General features: G+C 53.2%; 1 protein-coding gene across 1 annotated transcript in view; it reads right to left on the bottom strand.

Annotated features, from left to right (window-relative positions):
• Positions 1–13,807, bottom strand: part of LOXL2 (lysyl oxidase like 2) — a 92,960-nt gene that overhangs the window by 20,040 nt on the left and 59,113 nt on the right. The window contains exons 6-8 of the mRNA XM_017549740.2: positions 10,609–10,792; positions 3,669–3,820; positions 1,439–1,606 (exon numbers count right to left, since the gene is read on the bottom strand). Of these exons, the coding sequence (XP_017405229.1) occupies positions 1,439–1,606; positions 3,669–3,820; positions 10,609–10,792 (504 nt within the window). The remainder of the gene's footprint in view (positions 1–1,438; positions 1,607–3,668; positions 3,821–10,608; positions 10,793–13,807) is intronic.

Genomic DNA, 13,807 nt, shown 5'->3' on the forward strand with positions numbered 1-13,807 from the left:
TCATCCAACCTATTGGTTCTGTTTCTCTTTTTGACCAATGGGTATTTTGACCAATACCCATCCCCATCCTCCAGATGAAAAAACTGGGGACTTGAGAAGGGACAGGGCTCGTAATGAGTGGCAGATATGGTACAGACATCAGCCCCAGGCCTATTTCATGACCCCAGTTGAGGCCCAGGTGTCTTAGGAATGAGCTGACAGGGAACAAAGTATCTGGACAAAGACTTTCTTGACATGTGGCACTGTTTTTCCACTCTCTCTGGAGATTTAGGGAGTGCCCTGGCTTGTCATAAAAAGATTAGCAGAAACACTGCGTTGCCTGGGGAACCCGAGCTCCCAGAGGGTGTGGACAGCTGTTTCAAAGGCCTGTCCCTACTGGATGCTGGAATGAGGAGCCACAGGGCAGGAGACCCCGGGCAGCTTCTGCTCAGGGCTCAGCACCTCCCATCAGAGCAACCTGGGACCCATCCAGCTCATGGGAGACAGTCAGGCTCAGTAAGGATGCGGGAATCCTCCTCTTCTCTCCCTAAACCCCTTTCTTGGGACCCAACAAGGGCCACTGGGGAAGGAGAGCTGGAGTCAGGATTAACACCACCACAAGAGGGTCTCCAAGCATCTTCCTGTTCTGTAAGCTGCTTAATGGATGTGTTTAAAGCCAGGATACTAAGGACTTGGGATTCTTAATTCCGTATCACAGGGAGGACAGCTGAGGCAGGGAAAGGGGCTGCTTTGCCCCAGACCATTACACAGCTGGCTGGTGGGAATGCATCAGGATTAGAACCGGGCCTCCTCTTTTGTTGCTGCTTTGTGATGCAGGTGGGAGGGTGGGAACGAGGACTAGAGCTCAACTGTTCTCAGCTGAGTCACCCTCTCTTTGGAGAAGGGGCCGGGGAGGAAGTGCAGCTAATGTGACAAGGCTTGGAGATTTCCTAGCTTGTCAGTGGGAGAATGCGTTAGGCAGAGATGTCAGCAGGGAACGGTGTTCAGACCAGAGTGGGCTTCCAAGCGAGCAAGCTAAAGCATTAGGGAAGGGTGAGCCTTGGGCTGGGGGTCACCACCTCGTTGAAGGACTGAGTTGCTTCCTTCTGCACAAGGCACATCAGGATGCCCCAGGATCAGCCTTGAGCCTGGGGTGAACCCCAGTGTGCAGAGCAGGAGTGGAGCATGAAAAGCAGAGTCCAGCCCCTCATTCTGTAGCCGAGAAATCGAGGCAGAGGTGGGAGTGACCTGCCCGAGGGAGGACTCAGGCCTGTTAGGAGCGGCGCTGTGGCTGGGGCGAGAATCCCCGCCTCTGAGTCCTTCCAGGGCACCGTGTTCTGTCTTTCCTGCATGACTGGGGAAGGTACGTGGGAGGGAGGGCTGATTGAGGACAGTGTGGTCAGACTGCACGGGGCAGGGGAGGGTGGGGAGTGCGGGGTCTGAGGCTGGAGCTTCTCACCTGAAAGGCGTTGCTGGCAAATCCCAGGCCCAGCTGGCGGCAGACCACCATGGCCTCCACGATGCCCCAGTTCTGGCCGCATACCATCCCCCACACAAGGGACCCGTTTCTCTCCACCAGCACCTCCACTCGGCCCTCATAGGGATTGCGGCCCCCGTTCAGGCGCAACTGCAGACAGAAAGGAAGGCGACGGTCACCAAGAGGGACGGAGGGCTTCCCCACTATGCCGACATCTGTCCCAGTGATGGCAGGGTGTCCACGAGGTTCCAGAGGCACACACAGATTCAGCAGCACCCTTGGGAGCCCCCTGGTGGCAGCACCGTGCCTAGCACGGTCTTAGAGCGAGGTCCCTACCCCAGGCACCCTAAGCAGCTGAGGAAGTCCAGTGACTCCACTGAGCACCAAAGCAGAAGCTGACTCTGCTGCCCAGGAGCCTATCAGTGGGGGCTGCTCTTTGGGAGGATGTGCTCTCAGGACCTCGACATGTTGGAAACCCCAAGACTCCTGCCTGGGCCCTTTTCTCTTTGCCACGCCCCCTTACTGGCAGGTTCAGGTGATTGCTAGCATCTTGTCCCATGGACCCCCTGCTGGCTTCTCTGAGACCCACCTAACCAGCTGCCTGTCTGACAACAGCACATGGCATCTCAGAGATCACACATCTGAACTTGCCTTTTTTCTTTACCCTAAATGACTGGGTGTGGCCACGTTCCAATACCACTTCATTTTAAAAAACATGCTGGGTATGGTGGCTTATGCCTGTAATCCCAGCACTGCAGGGGGCTGAGGTGGGAGGATCACTTGAGCCCAGGAGTTTGAGAACAGCCTGCGCAACACAGCAAGACCCCATCTCTACAAAAAACAAATTTAAAAATGAGCCAGGCATGGTGGTGCACACCTGTAGTCCCACCTACTTGGGAGGCCAAGGTGGGGGGATCCCTTGAGCCCAGAAGTTTGAGGTTGCAGTGAGCTATCATCATACCACTGCACTCCAGCTTGGGCAACAGAGCAAGACCCTGTCTCAAAAAACAAATGAATAAACAGAAAACCAGGAGGAGGAATGGGTTTGGCCCATACGTCATAGTTTGCTGGGATCCTGAATCTGCTGTTATTAAAGCCAGAAACGGAGGAGTTGTTGACATCTGCCACTCTCTTGTCTCACATCCCGTCAAAAGTCTTCGCCTGTGGGTTTTATCGCTCATCTCTCTCCAGTGCATCCACTTCCCTCCAGCCCTTCCCTGCCCTCCGTCATCTCCTGCCTGAGCCAGAGCAGCATTCCTGTTCTAGGTCTAAAGCCAAGGCAACCCTCAGAGGCTCTGGCTGCAGAATGTGGCTACCTTGTTGCCTCTGGGGCCAGGAAAACATGTGGTCACCAAGGACACCTCCCAAGGCTCCAAAACGTTGCCGTGGTTCTCCAAGGCGGGCCAGGCCTGGGGTGGCCTCCATGACAGGGAGAAGGGTTTGACTGTTCTGCAAGGAATCTGGACACTTCATGCATTGGGGGGCTTTTCTAGTTTTCTAGAGAAGACTGGAGGGCACAGTGTAGCTGGCAGGCAGTTCTAACTTGACACAGAACACAGCTGGCCAATTCCAGGGCCCCAAACAGGCGCCAGCGTCCTGGAAACCACGCAGCTTTCTGGTGAGCAGGGTCTGACCCCACCAGTGACAATGGAGCCTAAGGGACCTCGTGGTCAGCCAGGAGCCTCTGTCCTCATCCTCTCCACCTCCTTGCCCAAGGAGGATGCCAGGGAAGGTCAGTCCTTCTCAAAGTCTCTTTAAAACCGCCCAGACATTTCCCTTTATCCTGCTCCTTTGGTTCTGGGTGGCAGGAGCATAAGGTCTTAAAGAGGGGAGCAAAGTGTGTGGCGGCCCAGTGTTTTTCTGAACAGAGAAAACAGAACACCTCCAGCTGGCTTTGATAAGGTTGTGGCTAGCTGGACCCATGCCTGTGTTTGAAGATGGTGGGGCAGAGGTGAGGTAACTCAACTTAGATATTAACATGTAGGGAGGCAGGGCCTTTCCAGCTCAGGCTGCACACAGGGGCTTGGGCCTGCTGCCAGGCCAGGGCCAGGCCTGAGGTTCAGAGGGGAACTGAACACCGCAAATGTCAAGTGGCAATGTCAGCAGCGGTACTCGCAGCAGCGCCTGATCACTTCTGGTTCATCCCGGAGCTCTGTGTCTATGCTTTCTGCAGCCTCAGTTACCGTCCCCTCTAGGTGGCCAGCCCCCTCACCTTTTTCTGCAAGCCCATGGCAGGGATGTTGCATCTCACACCAGCATCCTCCTCATGGTTGCAGCCCTGAGACTCGGCGTTGAACTTGCAGTCTATGATGGACTTCTCATTGCCCGTGCACTGGATCTCGTTGAGGTGGATGGGTCCGATCCCTGTAGAGGGAGAATGAGCATGTGCTATGAAAGCTTTGAAAGGAAACTTTCTGGATTGGCAAGAAAGTCCTGTACAGTAAGAGCATGCCCTTCCCATCCTCAGAACGCCCTTCACTGCCTCTCGTAATCAGCTCAATGACCCAAGCCTTTTCTCCCCAGAGAGAACAGAGCCAGCTCTCTTGGGATTCACTTACCCCGTAAAAGCAAATAAAGTTTGCTACTAATTTGCTGTGTGACCTTGGCCAGATCACTTAGCCTCTCTGAATACCAGTATTCTATCATCCTTTGCTAGTCCAAAGGAATTCGACTAGAAGCTGTGTAAGTTTCCTTCCCGACTTTAATATTCTATGCATTTATGAATCTCAAAGGGACGACTATTGCTGTATTTATCAGGGTCCCTGCAGGAAACAGATGGCATGTACAAATTGGACTGAGTTAGAAAAAGGGATTTTAAAAATAAAGGTATGGATGGAGTGCAGGAAAATCAGAGCACAGTCCAGTACTCAGGAGCTGGTGACAGACACAGATACCACGCCCATTACTCTCCACCTCCCTGCTAGGTGCTGAGGATTCAAAGATGGGCGAGGCAGGCTCCTGCCCCAAAGTGCTCCTGGTTCCTGAGGGGGGCAGAACTTACACAAAAGCTTGTGGTATGACGTCAGCAACAAAGATGATGGTCACGACAGGTCCTCTGGGGCTCAAAGGAGGGCCCTCGGCCCTGCTGGGGGTTCTGGAGACAGCTGGTATCAAGGCTTACTGAGGGCAAAAACCAACTTCTAGATCAACCCGTATTAGCAGGCAAGAGCCAAGTTTCTGTTTCCCTGGAAATTCATAAATGATGATGCTATCGATTCCTTGGAATTTTATAAAATGCATAGAAATGCATCAGTGATGGTAGCAGGAAGCACCGAGGGATGAGCGTGGGAAGGTTGTGACAAGACACCGATCCTCGTCAGAGCCCAGGAAGCAAGCCAGGGCCACGGCCCATGGGCACAGACAGGCGACAGCCTGGGACCTCAGACCCAATCGGATCGGGGGCTCGTCTGGTGACTGTGAGGATGATGATGGGGTGATGGGGCTGGTAGCTGATATTTATCAAGCACTTATTATGTGCCAGATTCTGTCCTACACACTACACACTACATACAGTACACACTGCCTGTATGAACTCACTCAGTCATCCAGCAACCCCCTAAAATAAGGAATCAGAAGACCAAAGATTAAGTCTCTAACCCAATGGGGAGCCAGGATTCAAACCAGGCAGGCTGACCGCTGGGCATGGTCTCGCCAAGTTTCTGATGCTTATTCAGGGGAGTCAGGAGAGAAAACCCTATGTTGAGTAAGAGCAGAAAGTTCTGTCTAGGAAGCAGCTGGGCTGATCTGGTCCAAACGCCCGAGCTCTCCTCCTTCGAGGGAAGCCCTCGCTGTCTCCTGCCTCCTGGACTGACCTCTTTCTGCCTCCATCTAAGGAGAAGCCTGCCTTGAAGGAAAACCTCAACTCTGTCCTCCTTCATGGTACAGCTAGAAAGACCTCTGAACTTTTGCTTTTTACGTGTCTTGCTCAAGCGGCCATGAACTGGGCAGGCAGCCTGAGACTGAATTCAGCTTGAGGTTGAAGATTAGGGAGTGGGGAATCCTTAAAGAGTGATAAAAACTTTAGTTCCACCTTCCTCATCTGTTAAAAGGGCAATTAATTATAATGTGTGTTTTGCCGGGTCAGGATTTTTTTTTTTTTTTTTGAGACGAAGTCTTGCTGTGTTGCCCAGGCTGGAGTACAATGGCGCGATCTCAGCTCACTGCAACCTCTGCCTTCCGGGTTCAAGCGATTTTCCTGCCTCGGCCCCCACAAATGGCTAGGACTACAGGCGGGTACCACCACACCCAGCTAATTTTTCTATTTTCAGTAGAGACAGGGTTTCACCACGTTGGCCACACTGGTCTCTAACTCCTGACCTCAAGTGATCTGCCCAGCTCGGCCTCCCAAAGTGCTGGGATTACAGGCGGGAGCCACCCCTGCACCTGGCCCAGGATGAGATTATGGGGAATGAAGAATATGTCAAGTATGTCAAGTGACTAGGGACTCAGTAAATGGTCGGTATTTTTAGTATTATGTCTTCTATATCGTCTATTTGTTTTGTGTAAGTTATTTCTTAGGTTTTTCTTATTTCTCCCAGTTGATGTGAGCTCCTGGACAGCAGAGTATTTTTGGAATAAATGATTCTCCATTCCAGGATCCAGGCTGAAGAGCACTCAGCCAATGTGTGTGATTGCTAAGACGACAGCTCAAGAGTGGACAGGGCAGGAAAAGCCGACTTAAGCGCCCAGCATGCTTCAGACTCAAATGGTCAGTCTCCTGGCTGAACTTCCATGTAGACTTGTGTGGCTCTCAGACATCAGGAGGAGGCCCCAGGGGGGCAGGGCCACCCTCCTGAAGCTCGCGTACTCATGGTGCATCCAGGGAAGGGCACGGAGGAGGAGGCCCAGCGTGGCTCACCCTCTTCCTGCCCCACTGAGTTCCGGGGGTTGGGCAGGTGGAAGAGGCTCTGAAGGACACTGGACTGAGCATCTGGCTTCAGCGTGCCCATGGTGTCTATGGCTTCTGCTGACCTGGGATTTGCATTCTGCATCCTTGGCCTGCGGCTGTCACCTACTCCGGGGTTCTGGAGCACCCTGAATTGTTCCTTCTCACGGTGCCTTCCTCATCTCCACGTTGGCTGTGTTCTTCCCCTGCTCTAGGTGACCACAGGCTTGAGGCAGAATTAGGGTGCAGTGGAAAAGCCGCGTCTAACATCTTGCAGCTGTGTTATGGTTTCCGTGTGTCCAGGCCAATGGGTAGGCTGAACCATCAGCTAAGCTGGTTACAATCAGATTGTAGGAAGCACAAGAGAACAGAATAGGACACATCATGGGTTCTGCGTGTTGTAAAGCTAAGCTCTTGTTTACAAAGCTTTTGCTAGAGTTTTGCATGTGTGACGGATCCTGTCACATGCATTCCTTCTTGGGGATTGCGTGCCCAAGATGCGTGGTTTTAAAGCCACCCATCTGGAGCTGCCCCCTCCAGCATGGGAACCACCAGCCACATGTGGCTATTGGGCACTTGAAATGTAGCCAGCCACTTTGTCTACACTTCTGAGTGGAGCCGTGTTATGGCTTCCATGAATCCAGGCCAATGAGTGAGTACTCAGAAATGTAGACACACTAAGATGTCTGTAGGTGTAAAATACGTACGGATTTCAAACGCTTAGCACCAAATATACAAATGATCTCATTAATAGCATTCATATTGAATACATGTTGAAATAATATTTTGGATACACTGGTTTAAAGAAAATACATTATTAAAAAAGTCATCTTTTTTAAATTGTGGCTGCTAAAAAATGCGAAGTTACGTACATATGTGGTTCCTGTTCTGCTTCTTTTCTTTTTGAGAGACAGAGTCTCGCTGTGTCGCTCAGGCTAGAGTGCAGTGGTGCGATCACGGTTCACTGCAGCCTCCACCTCACAGGCTCTAGCGATCCTCTGCAGCCTTCTGAGTAGCTGGAACCATAGGTGTGTGCCACCATGCCTGGCTAATTTTTAAAAAATTTTTGTAGAGCCGGGAGTGGTGGCTCACGCCTATAATTCCAACACTTTGGGAGGCCAAGGCAGGTAGATCACAAGGTCAGGAGACTGAGACTATCCTGGCTAACATGGTGACACCCCATTTCTACTAAAAATATAAAAACTTAGCCAGGTGTGGTGGCACATGCCTGTAGTCCCAGCTACTCGTGAGGCTGAGGCAGGAGAATTGCTTGAATCTGGGAGGCTCAGCAATAAGCTGAGATCACGCCACTGCACTCCAGCCTGGGCGACAGAGTGAGACTCGGTCACAAAAAAAAAATAAAACATTTGTGGGGGGGGGTCTATGTTAGCCAGGCTGGTCTTGAACTCCCAGGCTCAAGTGATTCTCCCACTTCTGCTTCTCAAACTCTCAGAATTATAGGCTCGAGTCCTATTCTGTTTATCAGACAGCACTGGTCCAGGATTAGAACTTCTTCACCAAGTATCTGTACTGCTGACCCTACTTATTCAAGGGGAACACATTCATTCATTCTTTCTTTTGACATGAACATCTCTGGAGTGCTGCGTGCTGGCAGACTGGGTACTAAGGACACAGAGATAAAGATACAGGTGCTCCCCTCATGAGGCACGAAGCCTTGCAGGGAGGTGGGGACACCAACAGGCACTTGGGGTCCCGATGTGGGTGGGGTCCTGAGTTAGAGTGCAGAGCCTGACCAGGACCTCATATCTATGCTGCTGAGGTTGGAGCCAGTCAGGCACTGTGTGCAGGCACCATGTGTCCGGCCACCTCATTCCACAGTGAAGAATCTGAGGCCCAGAAACTCGATCAAGGTCACCAAGCAAGCAGGTGGCCGGGCAGGGGAGGAGGACTCAGATTGCCTGCCTCTCAGTCATTGCCTTTTCACGCCTCCTGGCCGAGGGTGCAGTCACTGAACCCATCAGCAGCGAGAGTCAGGATCAAGGGGCTGACCCTGTCTGCTCTGTGACTTGACATTAAACGTGGTAGTTTTCCCTTTCTGCCTACTGGAGTTGACCCCGCCCAGCATGACAGGAGATGATCAATCATCCACTGGTTCTTTCAAGGACAGCATCCAAATGCCAAATGCCTCTTTTTCCCAGCGTTCTGCAGGTCCCTGGAAACCTCTGGCTGCTCTGGGCAGTGAAATAATTAGGTCACACAGCACACACCCATGATAAATGGAATGTTCATGTCATCGAGGGCCTGTTTATTCCTCAGAATGAGTGGTCTTTGTCCTGGAGGCCCTGGGAGAGCATGAAATCACACGTCGGCCAATCAGTAAATAACTGCAGGGAAAGTCAAGATCCAGGGAGGCCAGGTGCAGTAGCTGACGTCTAAATCCCAGCACTTTGGGAGGCCGAGGTGGGTGGATCACTTGAGGTCAGCAGTTCGAGACCAGCCTGGCCAACATGGTGAAACCCCGTCTCTACTAAAAATACAAAAACTGCCAGGGTGTGGTGGTGCACACCTGTAATCCCAGGCTACTCAGGAGGCTGAGGCAGGAGAATCGCTCGTACTCGGGAGGTGGAGGTTGCAGTGAGCTGGGATCAACACCACTGCACTGGGTGACTGAGTGAGACTCTGTCTCAAAAAAGATCCAGGGGATCCTGAGGAGCTCACCGTGCCCAGGGAAGGAGCCCTGTTAAATGGCCCAGTGGATGCTGCCAGGTGGCACGATGTGACTCAGTGTACCCCAGCCCCCCAAACTTCAGTGCACACCTGGAAGCTTGCATGGACGGGAGAACAGAGACAGAGAGACATTCCGAATGAGAACAGGACTGGGCCAAGGTGGGTACAAGGAAGAAGCATCTGAGAGTTAGAAGGCTTGGGTTTCGGTCTTTCTCTGCCGGCAATGGTTGGCATGACCTCAGATTTGTTCTTCTCATCTCTTGGACTCGAGGACCCGAGGTATCTCCAGCAGTGCTGTCCATGATTCCAGGACTCTCTCTCTCGGCCACTGGAATGCAGGCCTCCTTCCAATGTCAGCAGACCCTGTAAGAGCTGACCCACTGCAGCCTAGGGCCTGGGTAGGCTGAAGAAACAATCAGCCAATGGCCCTAGACAGATGAGCTCCACTTCTAGAAGGGGGAAAGCTCCATGGTCTTTGACTCAGTTGGAGGTAAAGTTCAATGCAGGATTCTGGAGTCTCACACAGAAAACCACTGAATGTGGTGTCAGGCCCTGGGCTAGTGGTGACTATCATTTCCTCCAGGCTATGATCAGTGACCTCACCACATTCCTTTCTGTGGGGTGATGGCCCGACATCTGACACTATGGAAACATCCCCTCCCCACTGGACAGGCCACCCCACCCCTCGCCTGCAGCCCATTCTGCTTCCTACCCATCCCTTCCCAGCCACAGCGGCCCATGGTCTGTGGCGGCCTCCCTGCTGGTCAAGGCTGAAAACATTCCAGGAAATGACTATGACTCCTCTCGCTCAAGTCACAGTTGTCCCAGTGAGGGCTGGGCACTCCCAGGATGCCCAGTCTGTTTGGGTTGAAAACTCCTCCTGCTGAATGACCGAGGCTCACGAGGATAAGTGGTTTTCGTGCGGCTGGCTGGGGAGGAGAAGTGGCCTCTTCTGGGTCATCTTCTGGTTCCAACATCACTTTCCACCAAGGGACCCACTTGAAAGCCTCCTTTACTTCTGTTTTTTTGCTCACATGAAAGATTTGTTCAGGACAGTTAATAAAAAGCAGGCCCTTTCTCAATTAGTCTGAGGACATCCGGGGGTGGTCTTGTTCCCTTTCTCTGCTGTCAGGGAGGGGATGTTTGCAGGGCTGCTCCAGGGAGGACAAGTAACATGGCATTTGGTCCTTCTGTTGTACAGAGTGGCTCAATCTGGTGAACTTGGAGGCCCTCTCCTGGAGGAGGGGTCTGAGAACCCCAGCTTTTTTGGTGGGGCAGCGGAGAGCACTGGGTTAGGAGTTGAGACTCACGATGGAGTATTCACTGGCCGAGAATATGTTATCTCACCTTGGACGTTTACTTCATTCTTTGGGTCTCAGCTTCCAAATCCGTAAAATAGGATCTCAGTGTTCTCCAAGGCCCCTTTCGGCTGTCTAGGGAGAGGCCTGGGATTCTTTCCCAAGCAGCTGCTAAGAGGAGGACCGCAAGTGAGGATCGCGGAGAGCTCACGGCAGCCAGGCTGGGCGCACAGCACCTTGCTCCCGGGAAGAGAGGCCCCTCCAGCCTCCCCAGTCCTTACCTTGTCCCAGTCGGGAGCCAGTGACTGCCTCTTTGGCACTCCCAAAGCCCAGCTCTCTGCAGACCACACTGGCCGACACCAGGTCCCACTTGTCGTCGCAGACGGTCCCCCATTCTCCGTTTTTGAGCACCTCCACGCGGCCCTCCCCGATGCTGGCGCCGCCTCTCAGTCGCACCAGGGGTTGCTGAAGAGACACACAGTCCTGCTGAGTACAGACGCTGATGCACATTCAGCGGGAGACCACTGTCTACTCCCCATCCCTTCCCCACCACCCTGTTCCCAGGCCAGGCACTCAGTCTGGGAGCTGCCACTGTGCTTGATGTATGGATGGGTGTGTGTGTCGCGGGTGTGGGAGCTTCCTCTACAGAGTCAGCTCTGGTCCAAGCTCCCTTTGCAGCCCTTGCATGGAGCTTCTGTCCTGGTCCTCTGGGAAGCCCATTGGGGACCATCAATCACTCATCACCGCAACCTATTCATGGCACAAGTATCCTTTCATCAGCACTTCCCCCACAAACTCCAGAGTTTCATGCTTTAGAGCTACAGAAAGAAGCGCCCACCCCCGAAGTCTGCAGATTCCAAACGGATCATAATTATTCCTTATAACAAGGAATAATTTTTTTTTTTTGGAATGGAGTCTCGTTCCTGTCATCCAGGCTGGGGTGCAGTGGCATAATCTCAGCTCACTGGAACTTTCGCCTCCCAGGTTCAAGGGATTCTCCTGCCTCAGCTTCCGGAGTAGCTGGGATTACAGGCATGCACTACCACACCTGGCTAATTTTTTATATTTTTGGTAGAGATAGGGTTTCATTATGTTGGCCAGGCTGGTCTCAAACTCCTGCCCTCAAGTGATCCGCCTGCCTTGGCTTCCCAAAGTGCTGGGATTACAGATGTGAGCCACCGCACCCGGCATCAAGGTTGCTTCTAAGCAAGTTTCGATCAACCTTGCTTATAACACAGCGCCACAGTCTAGGCCTGCAGAGACTCCACGGTACTAGGCGGGCACTGGAACGATTCTGCTATGCACACCAGTTAGAGGCAGGAGGGAGCAGACCGGAGAATGGGAAGACGGAGCTGGAAAGCCAACCCTCATAGAGCCATGACTCAGAGAATGGAGGCTGTAGGCGATGGGAGCCCCATACTGGTTTTTCCAGGGCTGGAGGCATGCCCAGCCACCCCCGATATGACTCCAAGTCTAAATTGGCCTGTCTCCAGAAGATGCAGCCCAGCCAGCAATGCAGAGAGGGTGGAGAATGAGCATTGAAACACCCCTCATGCTCGCTGACAGTCTGGAAGCTTTCATCTCCTTGTGAGTTCCCTGAGTTAGGGAGGAATAAGACACTCTACGTCCTGGCCACAGTGGATCATGTCTTACAAGATGGGAGCTGGGCCGCTTGACGCCAGCTGTCCACACATCCAGGTTTGTGTCTGTCTCTCTGCACGTGTGTACATGCAGGCTTACCTGCATGCGTGCTGCATGTATACACGTGTGTTTCGGAGGAGGCTCAGAAGCCTGTGAGGCTCTCAGCTGCTGCTGCTGCTCATTCCACTGCACACAGAGGGAGTGAGGAAGACTGTGCAGCCATCTGGGCGTGTCATGTCAGATCAGAGTCATCGCCTGCCCTGGGCCCTGTGTTGTCCTCAGCCCATAACTGCCTTCGCCCTACCACTGCTGGCCGGGGTGAGGCAGGCCTGGGTGGAGGGGACCTTTTTAAGCATTCACATCTACCAGCTACCTTGAGGGGGATGATGACATACAAGATCCTGCCTCTCCACCAACTGTACCTTGGGGCTGGCAATGGCAGGCGGGGGGTGGCGGGTGCTGGGACAGAACCCAGATGTACAGACCCCAGGGACTGCACTAACCCCCGCAGTATGGGGAGAAGGAAAAAGGGGAAAATATCCATTGGCCACAGGAACTATTATCCTTGCTTTAAAAAAAAAAAAACCCAAACAGAACAAAACAAGTACAGCTGCCGGCTCCAGCCTCTGTTTTCTGTAGAACGGCGGCCTCCTGCTCCCCGACCTCCCTTCCCAAGCTGTCTTCCCACAGAGTGACCATCCATGACCTAAGCTTCACGGAGGCGGAGTGTCAAATAACCTCGCCCCAGCCGGCGGTGGGCAGGCAGTCAGCTGGCCCCAAAGGGAAGAAAGAAACCAAGGGAAAATATGATGTAAGGCCTGCTCGCTCTGTTTTAATTGCTTTGGTATGAACTTGATTCCTCTGCTTTAAACCGCAGAGTAGAGGAATTCCAAAACAGTAGGATCTGGTATTCTGGATGACACAGAAGGAAAGCTCAGAGGCTCAGGCTGAGGCTGTGGGAAGGCTGTGGCCATCGAGTCACACACAGGGGCAAGGAGGGTATGGGGGAGTTTGAGGGGTGGTGGGCTGATTGTCGGAGGAGGGGGACGTGGCGCTGTCCAGGTGCGTCCTGGAGCCACACGTATAATGGTGTGGTCACCTCTGTGCTCTTCAGAGGCCCCTGAGGGGACTGAGGGGACAGAGGAGGCAGGGCCTCATGGAAGTGCCAGGAAGTCACTCCTACGAGTCACCACTCCCTCTGTTGAGGAGGGCGGGGCTCCCAGCATGCATTTCACTCCTCTCAATCAAGGCTCAGTCTTTCATCCAAATCACCACCCAGCCTGGGAGAGGGGCACCAGTGTGGTTTATCCAGCTCTTGCCATGGTTTCCCTTTTATGTTGGAGGCATGTAATCAACCCCTTTCCAGAGCAGGTCTCGACAAAGAGGGGAGACAGGGGAGGGAAGAGGGGAAAGAGGGAGCGGGGAGAGGAGAGCGGACAAAAGGGCTTGGTTGGGGGAGGGCTGGTTGGCTCAGCCCCTCTGCTCCTGCCCGGCTGCCTGGACCTGCTGACACACCTGGTTGACACTCTCTCTGCTCCCACCCCAGAGCCCTTCTGCCTCCTCTGGCTCCCTTTTATCCCTGCCTTGGTGACAGCCCACCTGGAACGCACCCTGCCAAGGCGGTGATTACTACCATCATCACGTTCCTCAGACGCTATCTCTTCACCCGTGTGGAGTCAGCAGACAGTGCCGTAAGTACTGAGGTTCTACCTGGCACAGGCAATCAGCCCCGAGACATGATCGGTCACTTCTATCCCTCCCTCTCCTCTTCCCTGTTGCTATTCCCACACCCCCACCAGAAATTAGCTGTTTCGAACACAGAAATCACAGAGACCCCTT

This window comes from Cebus imitator, unplaced genomic scaffold (genome assembly GCF_001604975.1).
Source record: "Cebus imitator isolate Cc_AM_T3 unplaced genomic scaffold, Cebus_imitator-1.0 Scaffold221, whole genome shotgun sequence".
Taxonomy (NCBI): Eukaryota; Metazoa; Chordata; class Mammalia; order Primates; family Cebidae; genus Cebus; species Cebus imitator.